The sequence below is a fragment of the Pleuronectes platessa genome, chromosome 18, assembly GCF_947347685.1.
Source record: "Pleuronectes platessa chromosome 18, fPlePla1.1, whole genome shotgun sequence".
In the NCBI taxonomy this organism is placed as follows: Eukaryota; Metazoa; Chordata; class Actinopteri; order Pleuronectiformes; family Pleuronectidae; genus Pleuronectes; species Pleuronectes platessa.
This window is the reverse complement of record NC_070643.1, coordinates 21,504,710-21,531,298: the sequence shown is the minus strand read 5'-3', so window position 1 is coordinate 21,531,298 and position 26,589 is coordinate 21,504,710. Positions and strand designations below refer to the sequence as shown.

Below are 26,589 nucleotides of genomic sequence, written 5' to 3'. Positions count from 1 at the left end.
ACTAAGTTTATAATAGTCTAAGTGATTGTTTTTAAATATATCATATGCTTCTTTTATTTTGCCATCACTTTGAAAGACATTGTATTTCTTTATCTGGTGTCTTTGGTTTTGCATGCTATTGAACTACTTTGCTTGTTAAAGGGTTAGTTCACACAAACATTGTAATTCACTCAATGCCTACACATCACTATGACGATGGAGGGTGGGTGAAGTGTTTGAGTTCACAAAACACTTCTGGAGTATCAGGGGTGAACAGCACTGCAGCCAAATCCAAAACAATTAAAACCACTTCTGCAAACATTCAAAAACAACAGAAAATGCCTCTGAACTGCTCGAACGTGGCTCCAGGCAGGACGATATCAGACGCTGTAAATCACCTTGACACCACAGGAGCCGTATGCAGGCATGTTATGTTTATGGTGTTTTTAAACATTTGAACAAGTAGTCACCATTTACTTCAATTGTGTTGTTTGAAACTCCTGAAGTGTTTTGTGGACTCAAACACTTAACCCACCCTCCATCGGCAGAGTGGTGAGCAGATAGGCTGAATTAAAATGTTCATGTGAACTATCCCTTTAAAGCTTTTTTGAGAAGTGCCAAATAAATACAGGTATTATCATTATTATTATTATTATAGACTGTTAAATGGTGTTGGACACGTGTATTTTCAATGAGTGGCTTCGGCTGGTTATTGCCTCAAATGAAAATGAGGCTCCAAACCATTGCATCCATCATCATGTTTCCTCCAGACTGTGCATGTCCTGAATAAGTGCTTTTGAAATGGAAAAGAAGAGGAGCTCCATTCTGAACACTGTTGTGTGTCCCAGTGCTCCCAGTGTCCGGCAGTAACCTTCCCCCAGCAGCTGACACACTCAGCTGAACTTGTCTTGACCTCTTGACCCCTGAGCTCTGGATGTGTCTCCCTCCTCACCCAGTGACATGTGAGGGCGACACCACGACCACACGACCCGTCTCCTGCCTCCAGGAGCCGGGGCTGCCCAGGGCTCCCGCACGGACCCGGTGTGGAGAAGTGAGACAAGCACTAAAGCCAAATCCTCCATCATCATGTTTTCATCCTTGCAGGGGGAGGGAGGGTTGACTACGAGGCAAAGTGGGGGGAGAGGCAGACACACACGGGGCCTAGCTGCCACATCTGTTTCATGCGAAGAAGCTGCGCCGCTAAACCGTCAGTAACCCATGTTTCCTTCCAGTCCACGGGTAGCTACAGGTGTTCAGCGGCCGGGTGACCGGCTGACCGGGGGAGGCAGAGAACCGGGCGCAGCAGGTCGTAGTTCACCGGGTTGGGCTCGCTTCTCCGGCTCCTCTCCGGTGCAGTCGGGCTAACTAGCTTGCTAGCTAGCTCAAGTGGCTAGACGTAGCGATAGCATGTTTCGCTAGCTTGAACCGGACGTAGGTTAAATTCCACAAAGTGAAAGAGAGACCGGGATTTTAACGTCTTTTAATGTTCCGGTGGACCGCGCGTCGGCGGGGTTCGTTTCCACCGGGGTCGCGAACACATGTCCGTTAGCTGCACGGTGGGCACAAGTGGTTTCCAGAGCTAGCTAGCCAGAAGCTAATGTTAGCTTGCTCGAATCGTGGTTTGTTGCCATCTGCCTGGGCTCCGTCTATAGCCTGGGATGGAACGTTTTAATTCACCCAGTTAGATACAGATAACACAGGCAGGGGGTTGATGTGGAGTTTCCTATTTCTGAAATAACACCGCGTGCTGCATTAGAACCAGATGGTCCAGGCACCAGAGGAGTCTCACTGCAACGTTACATTAAAATGTCCCCAAAAGGCTTAAAATACACAGATATCCCCATTGACAGTCAGGCAGGCGGTGATGGACGTGCTTTATTATACAGTGTTTTATAATCCTACTGACAGTCCGCGGGTCGGAACCAGTTCATCACGCAGAGCTCTTTCTTGTGTTGGAATTTCAGACCCGTTTTTGGTTTCCCCCAAACGGCTCCGGCCCGGGCCTCAGTCCGCGGTCTAGAGTTGGATAGCGGGTGGATTGAGGCTGAAGCTCGTCGGTGTGTAGCGGCCCTCCAGCTCCGGTGCCCCGGCCACCATCATGGGAGACAGCAGAGGTGAGAGAACAACTGTCCAACAGTAACAGCACCTGGAAACTGTGGATGATGTGAAACTCAACTGTGCAAAAGGCTCTTCACACGTTTATTAACCTGTCAGCTGGAATATGATGAATCAAGGGTTTGTTTTAATAATAGAATAATGAGGCTTTTAAAAACACCCTAGTGACAGCTGGCAGTGTTGACCTATGACCTCGCTGCCACACAGCATTCAATCATTTGAATCAAGTCAGACTTGGTCAGACATTTAAATTACCATCCCACCATTGGGTTAAAGTAAAGTGGACTTTAATGTAATTATTGATTATCCTAAATGAAGTTAAGTGTGCCATGTGTTTCAGCACTGTATTATATTGTAATAGATTGACATGGTGCACCACAATCAAACAATCACTACGAGGATGTTAAAATTAGCTTTGTAAACTTAACTTGGTGCCATAAGATATTTAATTGATGTGTTTCCCATTAATCACCTTCTCTGCCGTGACTATGTTATCAATCCTCACTGACTTGTACTTTCCATTGCGCTCTTCTTTCTCAGATTCTCGTAGCCCGGACAGCTCATCTGTGTCCTCCCCTCCATCAGGACAACGCTCCCCTCCACTGGTTCCCTCCGCTGCTTCCATGACTTCCCATCCTCCCACCACCACCAGTGGAGTCAACAGCCCCATCAGTAGCATCGGCTCCCCCTTTTCTGTCATCAGCTCTTCACTGGGCTCACCCTGCCTCCCCGGCACACCGTCAGTGGGCTACGGCCCCATTAGCAGCCCGCAGGTAAGAGAAGACAGTTTATAAGGCACATATTTTACATACATACCAATCTGTACTTAATGGTGCTATGCAAATAAACTTGGCTTACTTTGAAAGATATTTTTGGGAAATCTAAAATATTCACATATTGCATATATGTTGGCCAATCTTTACTTTGTTTTTTTCCATCACTCATTTAGTCGTTGTCTGTTTGCCTCCCTCGTCACATGCCACATGTCTTGTATTGATTCTAAAGACCATAAGTCCTCATTATATTCATCTCTTGATCTTCTTGCAGATCAACTCAACAGTGTCCATGTCGGGGCTCCATGCAGTGAGCAGCTCTGATGATGTGAAACCTCCACTGGGCTTGCAGCCGCTGTCACCCCAGAGCCCTGGGCCGATGCTTTCCCAGAAACGCCTTTGTGCCATCTGTGGAGACAGATCCTCTGGTGACTACACACCTTAAATAGAACTCCTCTTTTCTGTGCCTTGTCTTTGGGTTGAGCTATAAAGTGTAGATGAATAAAACATTGGTCAGAGCCACTGAAATACTTAAGATTTCTACTCTGAAAGGATTTGTCCTCCTTTCTTAATTCATTATCTGGCTCTTTTTCCTCCACCTTCCAACAACCCTCCAGGTAAGCACTATGGCGTCTACAGTTGTGAGGGCTGCAAAGGCTTCTTCAAGCGAACAGTGCGCAAAGATCTGACGTACACATGTCGGGACAGTAAAGACTGTATGGTGGATAAGAGACAGAGGAACCGCTGCCAGTACTGCCGCTACCAGAAGTGCCTGGCTAACGGCATGAAGAGAGAAGGTGAGCAAGCAGGAAACTGCACATCTCGAATACCACCTGTTCTTCACCCCTTCTGCTCATGACCCCTGAGAATGAGGCAACTTCTGACACCTTTTCACACTCTCTTTGAGGTTGAATGGACAAAGTTGTGTCTTTTATTACAAAATGCAATTTAATTTGGGCTGACACTAGAAGTAAAAAGCCGACTTACCACCCAGGGGCTGCTGTGTTTTATCTCATTAAATGTTATCAGAGGAACTTCCTGATCTCTAAGAAATTAGCAGTTTTATTTTGCAAAAAGTAGAGAACACAACTTGCAACACAACGGAATATCTATTGTCAGTCACTCCTATAAACATATTTTGAGCTTTCTTCAAGACTCTTTTTCTGTTATACATCTGTGTGGGAAACTGGGATTCAGTACTTATAATATGCTGCACATGGCGGTTGTGGCAGTCCTTGTCTACTCACAGTCTGAATTATTACATAACCAGTCATATTTACCAGGTTTCGAGTCTCCAGGTGGACTTCAGTTATCATTAAAAACATACCATGATTTGTACCAATTAAGAATCAAATACAGCAGCAAAGCATGTGTCATCAGAAATTCATCCATACATCGTAATTATATTGGCACATGTAATAGTGTTAATAACTGGTCGTAGCACATTATATAGTTCAATCAGACAAAACCTTAAAGGTATACTATGCAGGATTGTCGACTGATTAAAAGTCTGCTTCTCTCTCAGTAGCTGCTTCTGGAGAGGCTGTGTGAATGTGAGAGTGTCTGAGCGAGAGCCTCCACTTTCTGTGGAGTTTCCCCGACCAGCCAACCCAGTAAAAACTCTGCAGAATGTCCGAAGGAGCCCGATATGAGAACACAGATCCTTCACAGGAGGGGACAAGGACAGCTGCTGTGATCTCCGCAGCAGAATCAATATGTAACAATGTGCCCCCCCCCCTCCCCCGGAGATTTCTGTGTCGTTGTGAAGGCATCTAAGCAGAGAATATCCTGCTGCGTTGTACATGCGTGAAAGGAAACCTCCGGAGAAAGTCCAAATTCTCCGGACATCCTCTCGAGGTCTTCTCTGAAAATGGTTTAGAGAGAGAGCAGCGGTGGTCGAGTGAGTGAAGAGAGGGAGCGCTGTTAGCAAGAACAACGCAGTGAATCAGTGAATCATTCACCTAACACTGTGTGGGGCTGTTTGTGTGGGTCTGTTTGTGTGGGTATGTGTGTGTGTGCACGGTGCAGCAGTTCAGCCCCCCCCCCTCATACATCCATGACACAGACAGAGAGCAGGGCAATGAAAACTTTCTGCTATGATCATCTCACTTTGGCTTCACTTTTTCAAGCCTTTATGTCGACCATCTTAATATAAAGTTTATACTCTCTCACGCTGAGCTCTCTTTGTAGCGGAGCAGAACCAAACCAGACGGGACCTTTCTGAGCCCCCAAAAAAAGAAGTAGATATCCCAGCCAGTGTGACTGAACCCAAATATTTCAGAATTTTTCTCCAGGCCTAGTCTCACTTCTTGATGGGTGCAGGTCGGGGAATCTTCAGGAAAACCCACATTGGATCAGGTCTCAGCAGATACATTCACCACCCCACACTTCTACTGGGTCATAAGTGATGATTGAGAAGGTTTTTAATGAATCTGTTCTTAAAGAAAACCCTGCATAGTTTACCTTTTAAAGAACGACAGCCGATCTGTGTATGCTGCAGACCCCTTTTTAAACCAGTCAGTCTGAGATGATCTGCAGCTGAGTCACTTGGAGTCCAGCAGTGACCAGTTAACTGAACTCTGCTTTCTCAGATTAGATTCGGACGGAACTCTGCAGCATTTTACGACGTTGCATTTATCGTAGATAGGTTCCGTTGATTGGTTACTATGATTTGTGGTCACTCTTGTTGAGGTAACGATCACTGTGGCCACTGAGTTTTAAGTTAATGCCGATGGAATGGACATTTAAGGTGGCTACTTTTTGTTGCAGGTAATTTTTCTGTAATCTGCAAAACCTCAAGATGTAAATCCTGAGCGTAACAGCACTTCACCTTCAACCTTAGATGAGATCTTCTAATCTCATTTAAAGATATGGGTGGCAGTAAAATTTGCACAATAGACAATAGGAAGATCGAGTACACATTGGTAGAGGGGGAGATGGGGGTGGGTAAGCCTTGTACACACTAACCCCCTTTCCCCCTCTCTTCCTCTTTTTGTTTCCTCTCGTTCTCTCTCCCCCCTCCCTCCTTCTGTAGTGGCCAAGATGAACGACAGATGTAAGGAGAAGAGGGAAGGAGGGGTGTATGTCTGTGCCTGTATGAATGAGAAAGAAGCAGAGTTATTACATTGCATATCGGCCAGAAGGAGCTATTCTATTGTACGTAGTTTCTTGACAAAGCTCAGACATGGACCAGTTCCAGCCTTGACTCGTTTCCTTGTGGTTTTTAAAGCTCAACATATCCAGGGAAAGTTAACTGAAGATGCACAATCACTTTATTTTGACGTCACTATGGTTTATTCTCACCTGCGGGCTGCCCATCGGGTCCCAGTTACAATAGTGAGACACAGAGATTTTGCTGGTTTTTTGAGGAGCATTAAAGCGATTGGGTTGGTAATCCTGGAACACCTATAGATCAGACAACACTTTGAAAAGATGCAGCCGATGCATCTCACCGCCTCATTGACCCTCTCGACAAAGCTACGCCCCCAAAACTCCTGCACGTGCACAGACTAACATTTGCTAGAAGACGTGACTCGCTTATTTCAGACTATTGTCTCTGCTTCGTCTGTGTTTGTTTCTCCAGCTGAAAAAGTCTGTTGTGTGCAGTGAGTTTCTTTTTTCTTCTGACGGCTTTATTGATTGATGACTATTGGGACAATGAAGAGGATTTAAACAAATAGGGCGTTTGAGTCTGAGCCGCAGCTTCAATCGTGTTCAGCAAGTTGACGAGTAATGCTGAACTTTAGATCAGTCAAAAAATAGCATTTACTGCCTGGAAGCATTTAAAATATAAAGAATTCTAAACAGACTTTGGTGGCTTTGTTACAGCGGCAGCTCTCCTGGTTCAGGAAAACAGGGTTCATGGGTTATATCCACTGTTGAGTGGTTTTTCAGTTCAGTCAGTCAGAGCTCCACTCAACACACTGATAGACTACATTAAAACCACTTCATCACTTGGACACTGAGCTCAACAGAAATAAATTAACAGTGGGAAGTTCTTCACTGACCAAGCCAGTCACATGACCTCATTCTACTGAAGTCTGTGGGTGGTACATTTTCAGTGGAGACTCACAAGACCTTTGACTACCAACAGTTATGAAATGATCATGTGACTTTTTTGAACGACATTAAAATGAGAAACACAGTTCACTTAATTTGTGTAAGAGATTAAGAGAAACCTTCATAAATGGTAACTTTCATAAAAACCAGTGTCACATTTCATTGTCATTCCCACCTCAGTGTCACTTTAAAATAATTAGTGATCACAATGTTAATATGTATGTTGTATATGTATTCTATGAGCCATTGGTATTGGGCCTGAATAAAGTTTGAAAGACCGTATGAGAGGCTTTGAATTCATCATGAATTGTACAACTGTGTCTCTGCTTTCCCACTGTTTTGCACATTGTCACATTATTTTGGTCTCTAATCTTTTTGCCTCTTTTTGTCACAAACCTCCTCCTTCACCAATGTTTTCCCTCATTTCTCCTCTTCATTGGCCACACATCCATATCAACTCATCTTTATCCATCCTGTCTTCTCATCAATCTTCTACTACCTTGGATTCACTTTCTGTTCTCTACTGTTGCGTACCTGACCCAAATATTTGCTTACATATCCATATGCATTCTCTAACACCTCTCCTGCACCTCCATTCTTCCATTTTGACCTTCATTCATCCATCCTTCCATTCCACAATTTTCTCCTGTATGCTCTGTTACTATTTCCCCCTTTCCCCCCTTGTCTTTCATTATTTTCTTCTGTTTCCTCTCTGCCCCATCACGCAGCTGTCCAAGAGGAGCGGCAGAGGAACAGGGAACGAGAGGGCGAGGTGGAGTCGACGAGTGCAGTGAATGAGGAGATGCCTGTGGAGAAGATTTTGGAGGCGGAGGTGGCTGTGGAGCAGAAGACCGAGCTTCATGCAGATGGCAGTTCAGGTGGCAGCTCTGTGAGTAGTGTGGGTGGTTGACATTCAATGCAAACTGCCATGCACTGATGTGAAACACTGTGAATCTAACATTTGAAATTCAACTTAGTATAGTTATTTGATAAAATAATCACAATTTCTTTTCTAAATCTGCTTTATTCAGCCCAACGATCCTGTCACCAACATCTGTCAGGCAGCAGACAAGCAGCTCTTCACCCTGGTGGAGTGGGCCAAGAGGATCCCTCACTTCTCTGAGCTGCAGCTGGACGACCAGGTCATCCTGCTTCGTGCAGGTAACCTTGAAGAGCTTTCATTTGCTGGGTGGTTTTTGAATCTGTCAAGCTCAGCAGAGGGATGCAGGGCTGCAAAGCCAAGTTTCATCCACAGTCAAAAGCAGCTGCCCCGGCTTTTTAAATCAGTATGTGTGAGTTGTCAATAGCGTAAGAAGAGTTATATTTTAATGAGAGCTCTTTAATTTTTAAAATAACGACAAGCAACATTCAGTAATATCAGGTTTTAATAAATGTAGAAGCACAATTGTAGAATAGTTGGACATTTTGATTTATTAGCAGTACTGAGACTCCACTCTTCAACAGGCTGGAATGAACTCTTGATTGCATCGTTCTCCCATCGCTCCATCTCAGTGAAGGACGGAATCCTACTGGCCACCGGCCTTCACGTCCACAGGAGCAGTGCTCACAGTGCTGGTGTAGGAGCGATCTTTGACAGGTAATACACAGATGCACACATGTACAAACAGTATCATCCCCTCACACATACCACACTAGTGATCTTCATTCAGGAGTTTGAGTGGGAGACCTAGTTGGAGCGGACCTGCCACCGTGAAAATATCCTGTCACCTGGAGAGTTTTAGCATTATGTGATTAAAGTGTTTTTACAGAGGCCTTTCTACTCTACTTCGACATCCACACTGTGTAGGGTCCCACTCTAGAATGCATCCACTTCTACACAGTATTATGACCATCTACCATTAGCCTAAAATAAACAGACCCCGAAAGGCCACAACCTCCTCTTTACCTCTTTTCCTCACCTGGTTATTACACATCAGTCCTGAGAGGTAGTTGAATAAAGAAATAATACTTTTCTTCATTTATCCACATGAATTTCTCTGTGATGTTTCTATACTCGTGGTTTCTATGAGCTACACACGTCATTCAGATTTAGTTGATAAGTTACTGGGATAAGAACTTGGATATTGTGTCTTTGGTTGGCTGGAGCTGCTGTGTCCTGCGTTGGCTGTGATTGGCTGAGAGACTCTGCTGCTTTAGGGCTGCCTCTAGGGTGACAGCGCATGCCAGGGAGGCTGGTGACTAATGCTTCCCCGTAGACATGCATGCGCGCACACACTCAGTGGCATAGCACCTACTGCAGCATTTGATAATGTGATTGTGGCTGGCTAATGCACAAAACTAACACGTCAATAAAAACAGGAAGGTACAGCGGAATATTCTAATATGTGTTCATATAATAATCTACGTCCCATTATTGTAGAGGACACTGCAGAGGCCTTGGGTTTATTATTTCGTGCCAGATTTTCCTAAACTATCTTATGATCCCATTTTGAAATATAGACTTTTGTTCAGTTTGCATCATAGAACGAGGAGGGCACTCGGACAGAGCATACCTAAAAAATTATTTGGCTGGCCCAGGAATGATAAAATAATATTATAGAAATTGTGCCATATGTATTTTCTTTAGGATTGTATAATTGGTCAGTCACAGACACTCAGACACTTCCACTATCACCCATGGCCTCTCCAGTCTTCTGCATCAACCATCAGTTATTATTAAAGGCTCAGTGTGTAGGATTTAGTGGCACCTAGCATCGATTCTGGTAATTTCTTTACTGTAAACACAACACATTTTTATTTTAGCTCATTCTACACCAATGAAAACGTCATTATCATTATTATTTTCTCTTTCTGCCAAAATATCTTTGTAAATCTTTCACACTGAACCTTAAACAAGTTACATGTGTCTGACAGTTCTCTACAAAACAGTGATGAGAACATTAAAAATACAACAGATATTGTTATTAGCGCCAAGTTGTATTAGAATGTTATTTAATCAAGACATAATAAATGCTGGTTCATGTCATAATGGGATGTTATCAACAAGTTTGAATGCACATTCAGGGCTTTTAATAATGAAAATAATAATTCTGCTCATTACATCATCACCTGCTTTAATTAAACAAAGAATTTCGGCAAATCTAAATCACCTTAAATGACATCACAACGTGTCAATTCACTGTTAATTACACAGTAATTACATTGTTATAAAGGGTTAATTTTCCAGTCAGGTTTAAAAGAAGCTAACTGGGCTCATGGCAAACGGCTCAATGATTTTCCTCTGATACGTATATAAAACAATTCTTCTAGCACTGCTCTCTTGTAGTGGCAGGCTTCTGTTTCAGCTTGGCATCAGCATCTGTTTAAAGCTACTCGGTCTTATTTTATCAAGGAGGGTGTAAATAATGAATATCAGAATTTCTTCATAGCACATTGGATTAAACGTATCACTGCAGGGGGTCTTAAAGTGCAAAATAACAGACAGCAAAACCACAACAGAATGTAGAACTTCACGATAGATATTTACCAAAATAAAACTATGTCTCAGAAAGCTCAACATTGTACAAAGTGCAAAAGGTTGGTGTCTACTAGTTGTTATTCTAGAAAAGGAGCGCTTATTGTTGATTTGTGGACATCTGTTTTTCTTTAATATTGTATTTTGCACTTTGAGGCTCGGTTATTCTTCACACAGAAGACACAACGCAGTGTAACTCCTTGGCTTTTTACAGTCCAGGGTTTTCAGGTTTTCACTTATTACTTTCAATCTTACTAATTGTTTTCTGCTGTTGCGCATTTGGCTCATAAGGTTTATTATAACCTCCTTTCTGCTTATTTCAACACATGTGAATTATCGTGGTGCCTTTTCTAAAACTATATTTATTGATTTAATCAAACTAATCAAATGCTTATCAGAGATCAGTGTTTGGTTGAAGAGCGAAGTTTGAGCCGAGACATGTTCACTGTTCTACAACAGTTATAAATAGATCAGAACCTAGCAGATTTTCTCAGGGCTCAGGGAATATACAGAAAGCTTTCACAACAATGTAACTGTGTAATGACATTGTAATAACACATTGTGATTGAATACACAGGGCGCACAATGCTGAGGTTGGGGCCATATTTGACAGGTAATTACGCCACTACACAAACACTTTTCTTAAACCCCTCCTCTTGAGACAAACACCGAACCAAAGCACAATGCTTGATGCTTCTCTGCATTTTTGCAGCTTTGCACAAGCCGTTTTTTCACTTACAGTTGTTATTACGCTGAGAACTGTTTTAAAGAATCACTCACTGACCTGTAGGTATACGGGTTAGAATGATGGTGATGTGCTGCGACACAATATTTGGTTTGCCCGACCATAATGAGAACAATACAAATGTGTGAGCTGGCTTTGTGAGGCTAAGCTAGCTCTCCAGGATATTAATGGTGGGATGTAGGTGTACTACGAGTATTGTATTACTGATTCAGGTTGTTCAGTCCTCAGATCCTTTTGGAGGTGTTGAATAAAATCTTTCCACTGCGTGTCTATAAAAACTTTCACTGTGTTGTTGGCTTAGACGTGGGAAATCAAATCCATGCCATTAAAAGCAAATGTCGGTTTCTGCACTGTTCTATGGTGGATGAGGGAGCAGTGAATACACTGCCCCTGGTCACCCTCCTCTCTCATTCAAACCCTGGATGGAGAGCAGAGGTAACATTTAGGGCCTTCGCTAAACCTCATTAATCCACACTGATGTTCTGTTTATTATTGCACTGCGCATCTAATGAAGCGTGATTAATTCGTTCTTAAAATATGTCTCAGCATGTTGGTAAGTCGGTTAGAAAAGTAGTTTTTCTAAGTTTTTGTTCCTACTGATTGTCTGTATTGCTCCTGGATAACAAGGAACCTTTCTTAGTTCCTCAGGTCAAGATTTTGTGAATGAATGGGTGGATTTTAAAGTGACCCAGCTCAGACTGGTTAACCATTGTCTCCAGCATCGTACAGGTGTATACGCCCCCAAATGTATCCTCAATGCATCCTGAGATCACTCAAACCACATTTGAAGCTGGTCTGGGACTTTTCGCTGTGTGAACACAAACATGTCTCGAGCAACATGCTTATCTTATCTTATTCCATTTAAGAGCCAGGTGATGATGTCAACCTTTTTATTTATTTATAGCCTGAAGTATCTTGGAACACTCTGAAAACAGGAATACAGATAAACTAAGTAGTTTTATCCCCCAAAAACCCAGAGAGGAAGGAAAATAATATTCTGTGTCTCACGTTTCCTTTCAAACCCAATAACCAGCGTTTAATGTGGTAACTTAATGATTCTCCGTGTTCTCCAGGTAAAGTTTGTGCATCTTGATTTCCAAAGGTGACGTGTACACACTGAGAGCTACAGACAAACACACACAGACACCGACACGCTAACAACACACAAATCTATAAACTCAGACCTGCGAAAAGAAAACCATAATTTGAAGTTCGTGTTTATTTGCATATCAAGTATCAATTAATGCCAGGTTTGAATGGACAAACCTAGAGCTGCCCACTTGTGATTGGATCTCTCAGGATGGCACCCTCAATAATAAAAATGAAACTTTTACTTTTAAAAAGCATTAAATCATATCAAGAAGTCCATGAATATGGTGTTTATTCTTTTCTGAGGGTGAGAATGTATAAATAATTTATGAGTGAGTGTTAGGGCGGGGAGAATAAAGTGGATGGAATAATGAAATATTTTAACTCTCCAGTTCCACATATTTGCTAAGACACTCACTTCTAAACCATTAGATATTAGGTACATAAAAAAGCAAAGCCATGAATCAGCCACAGCTTGAAAAGAACCCACTGTTTGGTGGCAGCAGTTTGCCACGGTGTGCCGTTTTAACCAGCGTTGTTTTCCCTGTTGAACCAGAAACTCTGTCATTCCCCGTGTGGTTTGAACATCATGTTATGACTTTGAGCTGTGACCATTAATAACAATGTGATTTTTGAGTCTGGTGCCTCCGTTCTTACTCTACTCCCCCATCCCTCCTTTCCCTTTTAATCACTCTCCTGCTCTTTTTCTTTACTTGCTTCCTTTTTTACTGGCCATCTTCCTCCTGTCTCAAACTTGCACCCCCCCCTTTATCTGTCCTCTCTGCAGGGTTTTGACAGAGCTTGTAAGTAAGATGAGAGACATGCAAATGGACAAGTCTGAGCTGGGTTGCCTTCGAGCCATCATCCTCTTCAACCCAGGTACATTAACTAGTGGAATATTGAAATGGACCAAAAAATGTCTGAAAAAGTGAATGGGAAATGATGAACTTGTAAAATATATTTCACCAGTATAAAGTTGATGTTTCTCTTTTTTTTTCACCTGCAAAGATGCCAAGGGCTTGTCCAACCCCAGTGAGGTGGAGCTCCTGAGGGAGCGGGTGTACGCATCCCTCGAGTCTTACTGCAAACAGAAGTATCCCGATCAGCAGGGCAGGTAGGCTGTCACTCACTGGACATGTTAACAAGCTCAAGATGAGGTGGTAGGATGTGACAGGGGGCGCTGCTGCATCTTCTGAACTCTTGTTTTCAGTTTATATTGATTAAAAACTGAAATCTGTGTATCAGTTGACAGATCTATGGCCATTTCTCATTTTACTCTCCTTCTCGCCGTCATTCAGGTTTGCAAAACTCCTCCTCCGCCTCCCAGCACTGCGCTCCATTGGTCTGAAGTGCCTTGAGCACCTGTTCTTCTTTAAACTGATCGGTGACACGCCCATCGACACCTTCCTGATGGAGATGCTGGAGGCGCCTCACCAGCTCCCCTAGAGGAGCCAGGTTGGGTTCGGTCAGGATCCAGTGCACACCAGGAGACCCGGCACGTTGCACCGTGTTGGGTCATTGGCTCGTCTCATTGAGCCTCACTTAACTGCAGCACCTGCTGGTTTAAATGTACCAGCTCTCACACTTACACAGAGACACACACACACACTCACACACACACACATTGCTCATCATCGGGTAATTATCTTCACACGTGCACATGCAGGTCTTTACTTGCATGCATGAACTGACAGGAAAATAAAACAACTAATATACAGCTAATGTGGCTCTGAATGAAGAGAATGCCAAAACACAAACATACTCAAACACACACACACACATATTTTCACCATCTTTTCCGTTACTGTTCTCCAACACAGGGGTTACCATTCAATGAATTAAGCCCTTTCATCAAACCGCTACAGTAAATGTCTTAATTTTAATTTAGCCTTCAGTTTTCACATCTTCATCTCGCAGTTGGTTTTTTCTTCTGCGTAACTGGTATTGCCTACTTCCCCTGTTTGTACTTGGGTTGGTTAGTTACACCGCTAGCTGCACCTCTGTATGTTATATCCATCACTAGCCGGTTAGTTATTCATGTATTGTTTTTACCTTGAAATCAGGTGCATAATTTCAATCAACTGTCCGCCATCGAACCGATTTACTTGTTATTGTTCAGGAGGTGTCCTGTTCCGCACAGGAAGACACACCCTCTCAGTGAGTTAATTCAATCTCAGAAATATTTGAAATATTTTATGCTTTTCTTGAATATTCATGCTGAAACTTGTTTGAGTTTCTATTTTGAAGTACTGTACTCATGAAATGAGAGCTTTTTCCAAGGCATTGAAATCCAGGAAAAGGGGGCGGGGAGCACTTAGTTGAGCAGACAAACTTAGTCCCTCCCACCCTGATGCGCACAGCGGGCTTTGTAAGACAAGAAGAATGACTTGAATTATTATTGTTTTTAGTTTTGATTTTATCCTTTACTCTACTTTGGCAGTTGTTTGGCATTTTAAACAGCTTGAGAATCACAGGAAGTTCAGCTTCATGCAAGACAGAAGGAGAGTTTTTGTTTCTCTTTAATCTCCTGTCCCCCCCCCCCCCCCGGAGTCCTCCCTTTGCTGGTGGTCATTGATGCACTTTTGTGACTTGTAACTGTGTAAATGTTCCTGTTTCCATCTTTTCTCAGACACCTAAGACGACCTTAAAGGTACTATGTGTAGGGTTTTCTCATTATTGCCTCATTTTCAAATCAGACGTGATTATTTTTGATGACTTCTAAAAAGTAATTGGCCACATCCTGCACCCGGTTGAACTTTTCAGACTCGATAGGTTGTTCCATCAACTGTCCAGTGGCCATGGAAGAGAGAAATGATATTCTCTACTCGCTGAGCAGTTCTACCTGTTATCAGTCGGCCTGTATCTCAGCTCTGGTGTTTGCTGCATCTAACCCGGCACTTAAAGTGTCCTTGAACAAGATACTGGAGCAGTTTTACAGGAGCTGCTTTACATTTAAAGCTGTAAACACAAAAAAACAGCAGCTGAAATAATCTGACAGTGGCAGTTTCAGTATTTAATTTGCGATGCAGTACTTCTGCAGCCCCCTAAGCCATTATTGGAAAGACAAAGAACCTTTTTATATGGGTTGTGTTACTGTTGTGCAATAATGAAAGGAATTAGCGCTATGTAATGGAAATCCTACATGTAGTACCTGCAGCTTCAGAAACTTTATTTAGTGTGTATTGGCTCAGTGCTTGCGACTTTTGTACAGTAGATGTAAATAATAAACAAAACAACACCACAGGAGTCCTGCAGAAACATAAGACCTGCTCACACTCTCGAAGGTCGATTATCTGTCTCACACAGACGGAATTAAAAAAAAATTATTTTCTGCTGTCGACCCCACGTCCGGTGTGATGACGTCACCATGTAATTGTTTTTGAGCCCAGGGCCAAACCACACCTTGCTGCTGCTTTTGCACCGACCCCTGCCAATGTTTGCTGTTGCCCTCTTCAATTGATTGGCTGGATTTCATTGACAATGGCACTTGACATTTATTGTGATAACATTTTTGTGGGCAACCGAAGGTGAGCATTGCAGCGACAAGTCAAACGCAGCTAATTTATGGTCAGGAGATACAAAGCAAACTATGAATCAACCCATCTACACGTGTAGATTCATCAGAAGTTTTTGTTACTGAAGTATTTAAAAGAGTGTTGACATTCTGAGGTATATCTAACCTTATTTGTCACCACATTTAATAGAAATTAGAAACTCATTCTACAGGGAAGAGGTGCAGCTGTCCTCTACCAGGTGCTAAAGAACTCATGTGGTCTTTTAGTTTTAAGACTTGCACATTTTCATCAATGCAAAACAGTATGCAAGTACACAGACAAATCAGACAGCCATTGTCCACTCTTTTGTTATTTTATGACCCTGAACTTTATTGCAGACTCCAAGCTATGGAATATGAACACTAGCTATGTGTTTGTACATTTTGACTGTGGCTGATGAGTGTTTGTCCTCTACCAGACACAGCCAAAGCCTTTTGTATTTTAGAGAGCAGTTCGGTTGGTGGAGGCAATGAAAGTGGCTGTTGAATTGTTGGGCTTTATCAGCTTCTTTGACCAGAACGAGCGATGAGCTTCCTGCCCTGCAGTTAGTCCAAAAACGTCTTCTCAGAGAGGATGCTCGGTCTCCCCCATGTGATGTGGACTTGGAGGCTGGCAGTTAGATGACCTGTGAAACAGGTGGTTTTGTTTGACATGTCAAAACGTTGGTCTAACCCTAAGAGTTTGGTGTTGTTTCAGTTTTTCTCCATGTAATGAGTTCATGCTGCCAACTCAACAAAGTATTCTCCAGATGTCCACTCATTTCCTACATGCAGAGAAAAGGTCAGGCTCTGGTTGGTCAGAGCTGCCGCTGCATTTTAACTTTTCAAACTGGTGGCAAGCTAATGATGTGACTGTCATCTTCTACTGTCCCAGATGTGGTCTCAGCACTTTATAGCTTGATTGGTTCAGATCATACACGTTATATAAAGATGGACGACACATCTCCACCTCCTCTCACTATTCAGAAATAGAAATGAAGCCAAAATATCCTGGATACGAATGCTGTCATCCTGTGGTGGTGACGTCAATCGGAGTCACACGGGTCAGGAGTCGGACTCAGTAGTCTATCTTGAATTATCAACCCGTTTTTATATCAATTAATTAAAATGAAAAGCACAGTCCCACATTAAGATGGGCGACGCGTTTCCACTTCTTTCCACTGTCTAGAAATGAAGCCCAAACATCCCTCGTATGAACGCTGCCATCTTGGAGCTGGAGTCTGCTCAGTAGCGATCGGGGGATTGAGCCGCTCTGTCCAGGTCGCGTCAAAACACGTGATTGACAAGTCTCGGCTGTCAATCATGAAGTCTCAGCAGTTTTGTGCTTGAAACCAAACCAATCAGAAACATGAACATGTGAACATACATCAATGCAATGTAAACTGTATCAAATGAAAGACCATCTTTGAAAAAACAACATTTAATGTGTATTTTGGTTCATGTCCCATCTGCTAACATGGAGGATGGTGGGTTTATGACGTATGCTTCAACTAGCCACCAGGGGGCGATCGAGACACTGGCTTCACTTTTTTGAAGCCATCATGTCTTTATTTGCAGTCTCTTGTTCAGCCGAACTTTAACTGGCACAGACTTCGTGATCTGGATTCGAGCTCATCTACGCTCTGAGAAGTTTGCTGTGGGATGAAGTGCTCGTCTTTAAGAGAGGAGGCCATCTTTAAATAATCTCATCTTTAGTTTGTTTGACGTCTCGGTGACTTTCTCTGCTTTTCTCCTGGAGTTTCCTCTGTTGAATGTTTGAGCCTGCTGCTACTGCGTCATGTTTGTTCCTGGGGGATGGGAATGATTTCTCTTACAGGTCGAGTGCTGGAGAATCTGCTAGTTGACATTAAAAGAATAGACGCCACACATCTGACTGAGTAAAGGCCATCTTTGTGGATAATCCATCAAAAAGTAAAAATATGCAACTTGTATATTTGTCTCGTGGTAACTAGGTTAAGCAGTCATCATGCAATGTGTGCATTGTGTTTCTGACATTTATGAATTCAGCTTCATCTCTGCTACATGAGCTCCCATTGATTGGCAGTGAAATCATTGAGAATTCTCATCCCTCCATGTTGAAACAGTGCATTTGAGTTATGCTACGTCTTTTCTATATTTCTATATATTTTGCTATGAGCTTAGGTCATTTGGAGAAAGGTAAACATACAGTAAAAAAAAAGATGAAGTTAGTGGTTGGGATCTTTTTTAGCATTTGTACGGGGTATGTGTGGTCACATGTGTACGCTGTCATGCACATGTGTTTGGAATCTGTCTGCAGCTACGCCTTTGTTGACCGGCAGATACTGTAGTTTTGGCTGTGATGTGCTGGCAGCCGGTGAAACTGATGAAAGGATGCACAGAGGAGGAGAAGCCAGGCTGGAGGGATGAGTAACTGTTGACCTGATGCTTTATCAAAACAACCCAGCCGCCTCCTTTCCTTCACTTTGTCCACTGCTTTACTTTAAACGCTTCTTCACTCAGTATTACTGGCTTTGCATTGGAATGGTCTTGTACAATTGAACTATGATTCTTGGCCTGTTGGTCGAGGATGTGAAGCTTTTAGGTGGAATAAGCGTGGGAGAGCTGTGAGGAGGGGGGTTCAGTGCCGTGTGTCCCTCTTTACTTTACTTTACTTGACGGCAGAGCAGTGACGATCTGCGGTCCCGGGGGAAACCGCCGGGTCGCACCGCGCCGCCCACAAAATGTTTGTCGTTTGCATCCGTGTGCACTCAAGGCAGACGCATGCTGTGACCTTTCGACTGTGTAGCAGTATTGTTGTCGCCATCTTTGTTACATTTTGAAATTACTCACTTTTTTGAAAATAAAGACATGAATTAAATATGCTTTTTGTTTTTTAAATGGATTGCAGGCTGTGACTGAAGAGTTGATCATCGTGTATAGATTCGATATCATGGTGGCGTTTTCACCTATTGACACAGGCCCCCTGGAGCCGAGGCAGATTCCCATTAAGGTCAATGAGGTGCAGTGTGCAGCCTTGAAACCACCACCCTCACTGGTTTGTTTATCACTGCCAAGCTGTTTGTGGATGTGGCTGTTTCAGATTCACTCAGTCCTCACTGCTTGTTTTGTCATGTATGTTGTGATTATTGTGCAGTGTGCTGAACAGTGCGCCACCCTTGGCCTGTGTAGTGGATACTAAAAAGGGGCCCTGATAAGAAAGGAATGACAGCTCGTGTGGAGAGGGGAGAAGGAGACCAGGGTTTGACCCTCTCTGGGTGCTCAAGCTGTGCATTGGTGCTTTTTGCAGGGCCCCCCCCCCCCCCCCAGCCTGAAATCGTCTTGTTACCAACACACAGGGACATAGTTTTATGAAATGCAAATAAGGAAGGTTTTCATCCCTAAATCTTCTCTTCAGTTGGATTTTCTGCACGAGCAACCTGACGTGTGTTTTCTGTGGCTGCTTCAGATTGTGAGGAAGAAGTTGTGGCTCTGGTTGTTTGAAGCCCAGCAGCATCCACTGGTGTGGTCTGCAGGCAACACCTCTGATGGGAGGGATGAAGTGAATACGACTGCCCTCCTTAAGGAGGAGGGCGTTGATTTTAAAGGTTTGAGGAGTCGTGAAGGGAAGTAGAGAGAGAGACAGAGGGAAGGAGAGACGGGCAGGGACTCAGAGAGCTCGGATCATTTGTCGACTGAAGTAAAACGGGAAAGAATTCAACTTTCCAGTAGATCTAGAATCTTCCTTAATTGTTTACTCTTCATCTTTAATCCACACAGTTTCTTTGTCTTGTTTCCTGTCTCCCTCTTCTCCACCTACGCTCTTCATCTTTTGTTTATTACAAAGTATTAAACAAATACGAGAAGTGATGAATCAGAATGGAATCTGTCACTGATATTTTTTTATTTTTCTCTCTTTCTCTTGTGTCTGTTCTCTGTCCTGTTTGTATCCTACTCCCTCATACATGTGGAGCTGATTGACTATTGTGTGCTTTGGGGATTGAAAGAGAAAAAAAAATCTGAATATGTTTTTCAGTCATTAATTCTGAATCTTGTTTCTGTTTGTTGTATCATGTCTGAGTAAAGGTTTTAATACTGTATGACAAGTGTGTGTCGTTTATTATTTTAAAAAATTCTCATTTTAAACTGTGAAGAAAACCAACTGTAGTTTAATGTGTGAGACACATCGCAGGTTGAAGATTACCAGAGTGCACTCGTCTCCTTCAGGCACCACCCACTCTCTCTGTCCATGAAGTGGAACGTCCCACCCCGGGGCCGTGTCCTGGAGAGACGATGGTACGCTCCTCAGTCCAGCAGGACCCCAGGGCCCCGGGCGACTGCTGGCACGCACTCCCCCCTCTCGACCTCCAGAGGGAGCACTGACCTCTTGTCCTCATCCAGCTCTCTCCAGCGGAGCTCTGCTGCCGCTCCACCTCCTCCCCCCCCTTGTCATCTTCAGATTGGAGCTGCTGGAGGTGGTTGGGGGGGGGAATGGCTCTGTATTTCCTCCACGCCTACTTCTCATGCCTCGGCCAATAAGGGAGCAGCAGCACCTCGATCAGAGCGTTTGTACTGGTACAGTTCACCCTGTGCTGGTGGCTCTACTCCCTCCATCACATATTTAAATGTCGATCACACGCTTTCAATACCTCCGTCTCTCGTCCCACCTCCATCAGTCTGTCTCCTCCCTCGACTGTCCCCGTCCAGAGCATGGTCCAGTGTCACTCCTCTTCCTCCAGAGGCTGTAGAGCCACAACTCTCTGCTCAAGACCTCAAGTTGCTTCAGTCCCTGTTTAAGAGCCTGTTTGGTCAGTTATCCATTTTCCTGCAACTCTGAGTATTTAAAGGCCTCAGAAGCAGTTTCATTGATGTTACTTTCACATGTTTTATTGGCACCATTGATTAAACCAACCCATGAGGTCTAAGTGTTTTCTTATTCTAAAGTAGCATTTATTACACTATGGTTTCTCCATTTAAAATGCTTCTGAATGGTTTCCCAGCTCTGGTGCCACCATGTGGAAGACTCGACTGTAGTTAAAGTATTATTAAGTTTTCCCTCTGTGCTTCATTTGTGGTCGGCCTGTTTATAAAACCTCCAGCATCCTTTACTTTAGTGTTTTATTGAGGTTAGGATTCATTCACACATTCACTCAGGCGTTGTGGTGAAAGTTTCCCTGACTAAGGACGAGTCGACGGAGACGAATGAGACGAAGGCCGAGCATCACTTCTCCAGACGTCTGAGCCAAGTGTGTCACTGTGGGAGCTGCTCCTGTAGTACCGGCAGCTGCCAGCAGAGAGCAGGCACAAAGAGGCCTCTGTTCAGGAGTCAGCAGCAGCATCATATTTAGAGAAGTAAGTTTCTCATGTTGAATCAGGAAAATGTGATGAGTTGAAAACGAGTTTGATTTCCACTAACACTCTTCATGCTGACTTCTTGTCCTTCCTCCGGTTCTTTAGCATCTTTGCCAGTTTGTCCTCTTCCCCTCTTTCTTTTCCTGCCTTCACTTCGTCCTCATCACCTTCTTCTCTCTCTGTGCTCACACTCACCTCTCCGTTACGCTCTCTCTCATTCTGACTCCATGCTTTCCATTCCTTTTCAGTGGCCTTTCGTTCCTGCCCTCCTCTATCCCCAGTCTCCTTCTGGCTCCAATTCTTCATCTCCCTCCCGCCCTCCTGGTTCTCACCACTTGCCACCCCCCCTCCAGCACTGCAGAAAGACACCTTTATACCAGGGGTCAAATTCCTCTTAATTTCTGCCTCGGGAAAAATGTCAATTTTTCGCCAGGTGAATGTTGTCGCTGTGCAGTGAATAATCAAGCCGTGTTTGAAGTCACTTGCCAGCAGCGATTTAGAAGATCCTGTGTGTTAGAAATACCCCACACATCGCACTCCTACACACACACAAACACACACACACCTCTGAGGAAGACAGAGCGTCATTGAGTTATCACCCTTTGGACCAAACAGCAGGGCAAGATGTCAGGTGTGTTTGCTGCTCTCTGTTGTTTTCTGTTTGACCTACACAGTAAAATGAATACTATCATTCCCCCTCTGAACTTCAGAGCTGCATAATTGTCTCACACATTCATAGATATCAGACCCGCAAATCATCAAGAACCTTGAATTACTCTGAGAAATCAATTAAAATGTTAAAAAACTTCCTAAATCACAATGTTAAAGAAAATTAAATCCTGGATTTGCACCAGTTTCATGGTAAGAAATCGTCTTTCCACCAAATCCAAGGACAGGGGTGAAAACATAACTTCCTGTGATGGAGATACACATGGAAATATGAAAAATAGAAAATAAAATGCACAGTGCAAACAGCGTATATACAGTGTAACAGAATTGCACAGATAGAAAAAGATATGGAAGGTGTGTGTGGTCTACGGTGCTGATTTAGTTTGCTGTGATATCTGACTTATCAAAGACAAGATTTCTATGTTAACATCACAGTATCATGTCTGTTGACAGTAAAATCAAAAAACGAACAGTGTGTAATTTTAGCCACATTTATATTTTTATGATATAAAAAAACATCTTTGTGCTCAGTTTCTTTTGGTCTCCCCGGTCCAGACAGTCGGGATGGGAGGAAACGCTGGAATGACAAGTGACAACATTTAGCAAAGCCAAATTACTGGTCTGCAGCTGTCCCGTGTTCTTTGGGCTGTAATGACATGCTGGGTCTACACAGACCGAATCTGAGCCAGGCGGCACTTACAGACGACGGCGAGCAGCCTCCTGAGCACAGCTAAATCCGGCTGAAGCTCAGAATGGGTCCAGCACAGAGGTATATAATTCCACAGCTGGGGTGGTTGGTCTTGCTTTCTAATCAGAGGGAACATGGAGGATAAAAATATGTCCGACGAAGGCATTTGCAAATATGATGAACACTGTGTTCCATATGGAAAACACCGAAACTTCTCTTTGATTTCCTGATGAACTCTGTGTGTAAAGGCTTGAATATGAAGAGCAGCAGCTATTTGACTTGTCTCTTCCAGGACCTGAATGTACCTGATATTGTTTTATGACTTAAGTATAACATAGTTTTAAACTTTACATAGTTGACCTGCTTACAGATTATACCTCTGCTCGTACTCTTCCATTAGTCAACCAGCTGATAATATAATACTTTTATATTCAAATTTAATTAAGGTTATTTAGTATTAACATCGCAACAGCGTCCACACCCACAGATTTTAAAGGGACACTTTATTTTACATTTTCAATGTGGAACAAACTGTTGGTCACCTGATGTAGAAACATGTCAGCTCACACAATGATGGGTTAGTAATAGGACTAAAACCATCTTCATGTTACAGCTTCTTATTGATATTTTAAATAAAGTATTGTAGCAAAGCAGATGTCCTGGGATACTTGTTTGACTTCCTGCCTGCATGACTAAATAAAGTTCCACTTCTTAATTCCACTGTCATGACGGGAGAGGCTGGGTGTTTGGGTGTGTGTGTGAGGGGGGTGTGGGGGGGGTTGTCTGTGTTTTCTGTGTGTGGGACTAATGAGTCGTCTTTGTTCCAGCAGCGAACGTGAGAGGGAAAAAAAGCGTCAACAACGGGAATCTGGTGGAAGAGGAGGAAGAAGAGAGAGTTGAGGAAGAGGTTTTCATTCTGCATGTTATTTATCCCGCTGCCTCGGCAGTGGTGCCTGTGTTTTGGGGTAATGGCCCCTGAGAGGCCAGTGAGGGCGTCTCCTTGGTGGCTCCTCAGAGGACAGACAGGCTGGAGCGAGGGTCATAAACAGCTCAGATTGTTTTTATTGCTGTTTCTTTCTGACCTGATTAACTGGCTGCTGTGTCCAGGTTCCATTAGCTGCCACGTTCAGCCGCTTGTGTGTTTGATCTTTTCTGACTTCATCCCTGGGACAGTGTCACTGTGGCACCAGGTCCTCGTTCTCCTCCTCAATCCTTCCACTGTCGTGTGTCTTCTGAATCACCTCTTCTTCTCCCATCCTCTTGAAAATTATATTTTTCTTTAGCCTTCACCCATGGAAGCTGCCCAACGATGGTTAACACGTTTTTAAAAGAGCATCTTATTGGTCATGATGGCAAAGGCTGATCTTTCTCTTTCTCCACCCAGATGTGACCTGGGAAAAGGTTTTTTTCACACTAGACTTTTCCCCAGATGTTACCTGTGTGTAGCACAGGACTTCTGACAAATCAATCTTAATGCCGAACGCAGCATGTGACCACAAACAACCAAAATCACTTCCTTTGTCTTTATATGATAAGATTTTTTTACTTTTTCACTTGTCCCAGACAATAATTCATGGATCTTGATGAAAAACATCTGGCAGGTTTAAAGGACTAATATCTGTTTGATTGAGTTGGACTTGCTGCAGGTATGAGCTCTGCTGAATGACAAGCATATTCTGTCCTGTTGCACTATGACCTCAGTGAGCACGTTCCCAACTCGTCCTAAAAGCTGCTTCTACGGCTCAGCTCTCACAGAGTCCGTGGACAGAGGGACTCCTCAGCTGGCCGGGGTCAGCGAGGAATGCACCCGGGAGAGGGAGGGAATGTACCACAGGGGTGTTGAGGAAGGGGGTGGGGTGGCAGCGGAGGAAACACAGAGGGGGGAAACAGAGGGGTCTTTTGTGAGACAGGAAGCTGCTGAGACCAGGGCCCTCTCTCCGGGTACAGTAGTGGAGCAGAGAGAAACCTGGGAAATGAGAAAGATGCGATGGAGGGAGGAAGACGGAGGGCAGAGGAGACACCTGGGAGGAGGTGGAAAGTGAGCGAGTGATGGAACAAGACCTTGAAGGATTCAAACCATGGGGGTTTTATTAGTTCATATCACATTTATAGTTTGGTGACCGGGAATCAGAGCTTTAAATTCAATTGGAAAAATAAGGTTGATTGATCTGTGTGGAAGAACAATACTATAAACCATCAACTTAACTGTCATCTTTGGTCAAGATCCCGTCCACTTACACGGAGGAGACAGGATTATGATTCTGCAGCCAGCCACCAGGGGTCAATCAAGATGATCTGGTCTCAGTTTTGAGGAGCTGTCCTGTTGTTAACTTTATTCACAGTGGTTTCCTACATGTGAAGGTCTCACTGCTCCTCGCTGCTCCTCACTGCTCCTCCACAGCTCTTTGTAGTGGTCAGCTGCTGGATGAACAGCATCGTGTCACTGTGATGGTAAATGACCCACCTGACCTTCGCCTCGACCTCAGCGGGTCCACCTGACCAGTCGGGTCACAGCTGGGCTTCGTGGCCCCTCTGTCCCTTCACTGCTCAACCAGCCGAATACTTTTGATGCTTCACATACTTGTTGCTTCTCCTCTTTCATCCACACACAATGAAAACAGCCACAGGACTGAGTTTCATCCACAGTCGTCTCTATCTAGAAAAAGCTGGTGGAGTCAGGGAGAAGTTTTTTTTTACACAGGTTTGTGATGGAGAAGCATTAAACCTTTGATTCTTGATGATTTTCCCATTTTCTCATGGAGGTGTAGCTTGTACTGAGAGGCTTCAGTTGTGTAGGCATCAAGTTTGAAATCTTTAAAGATATAATATGTAACACTTCTTCATCAAAATGTTCAAACCCAGAGAAATCCACAGCTTTATTAATTTCATATTGGTCGTCTTTTATTTGCTTCATCTGCACCCGTAGTGAATTGATGAGAAGATGTTAACCTTGCTAAGAACAGTCATATCATTTAGTCTACAGCTTTAACATCCTGCAAATTTAAGGTCCCATTATGAAATTGGAACCAAACACACACACACGTGTATATATTTATATAAATATATAGGAACAGTATAACCTGGGATATATAAAGTGCTGTAACCTTTGCACAGTCGTTCACAGCTGTTCTGTTCAGGTGAAAAACCTGCAGCTCTAACGACACAAACCAGTAACTGTGTCAAAGCCACTGAGGTCCCACCCTGAGTTTTAGTCAGTAGGTCACTTACAGATGCCTCTCTCCATCCATCCCTTCATCCATCCATCCCTCCGTCCATCCCTCCATCCATCCCTCCGTCCATGGGTCCACCTTCTCAGGTTTTTCTTCTGGAGGCTCCATGTGTAAATACCTTTTGATCCCTCCTCCCTCCCTCCTGCTCTCTCCCTCTCTCTCTGACTCCCCTCACCTCCGTCCGCTCTCCTTCTTTTATCAATGGCTCTCATTCATTCCCTCTCACCCTCTGCATGCCTATGTGGCCCCCACCACCAGCTCTCTACCCACCCATCCTCCCTCCTCTCCTCTCCTCTCTATTCATTCCTGTGATTTCTCTTTTTTTTGGTTGTTTTTTTGCCTGTACCTTTCCACGGCCCTCACCTCCCCTCAAACCGCCGTGCGTACCAGACCTATCTCTGGCCTCCATCTTTGCCTGGGTTTCTTTTTGGGGAGTTTTGGTATTTACACCTCGATCCAGATGTGGTTATTTCAGGCTTTGGCAAAATTTGTTTATAAGTAAAAAATGTCGGCACATTTATCACAATTCCAGGTTTTTAATTGTTGTTTAGATGTTAATCTTTTCTGCTGTTTAACACTAAGGAGGTTTTTAAAGTAGTGAATTTTTATAAACGTTTATAAAATCTGCTCCTCGTATATTTTTACTTCGTGGCTCAGAATAACCTCTTTCTGGTTCATGCTATATCTCCAGTCTTTCTAATAGCCTTTTATTATTACAGCCATTATGAACCAAATTACCTCCCAACTGTGAGTAATTGTGCTAAATTGAGCAAATCTCACAGCTCACCCATTCCCATATTTAACATCAGGAGTTAAAGAAGCTGCCTTCCACCTCCCAAAGTAAGAATTGCTTAGTGTTGAAAGTTGGTAATGGAACACGTGTGCACAAGAGAAATGCTGAGAA

At 43.5% G+C, this 26,589-nt stretch overlaps 1 protein-coding gene across 2 annotated transcripts; it reads left to right on the top strand.

Annotated features, from left to right (window-relative positions):
* The first annotated feature begins 1,068 nt into the window (after positions 1-1,068).
* rxrba (retinoid x receptor, beta a) lies at positions 1,069-19,846 on the top strand. 2 transcript variants are annotated; one of them, XM_053447307.1, is made up of 12 exons: positions 1,069-1,186; positions 1,944-2,093; positions 2,635-2,867; positions 3,142-3,295; positions 3,485-3,664; positions 7,655-7,815; positions 7,958-8,087; positions 8,391-8,523; positions 10,979-11,014; positions 13,023-13,114; positions 13,244-13,349; positions 13,534-19,846. In XM_053447307.1, exons 2-12 carry the CDS (start codon positions 2,078-2,080, stop codon positions 13,679-13,681), a joined length of 1,389 nt encoding a protein of 462 aa, XP_053303282.1. In that variant the 5' UTR covers positions 1,069-1,186; positions 1,944-2,077; the 3' UTR covers positions 13,682-19,846. The 2 variants fall into 2 exon arrangements, with proteins under 2 accessions (XP_053303282.1, XP_053303283.1); XM_053447308.1 differs by lacking the exon at positions 10,979-11,014.
* Positions 19,847-26,589: the final 6,743 nt, after the last annotated feature.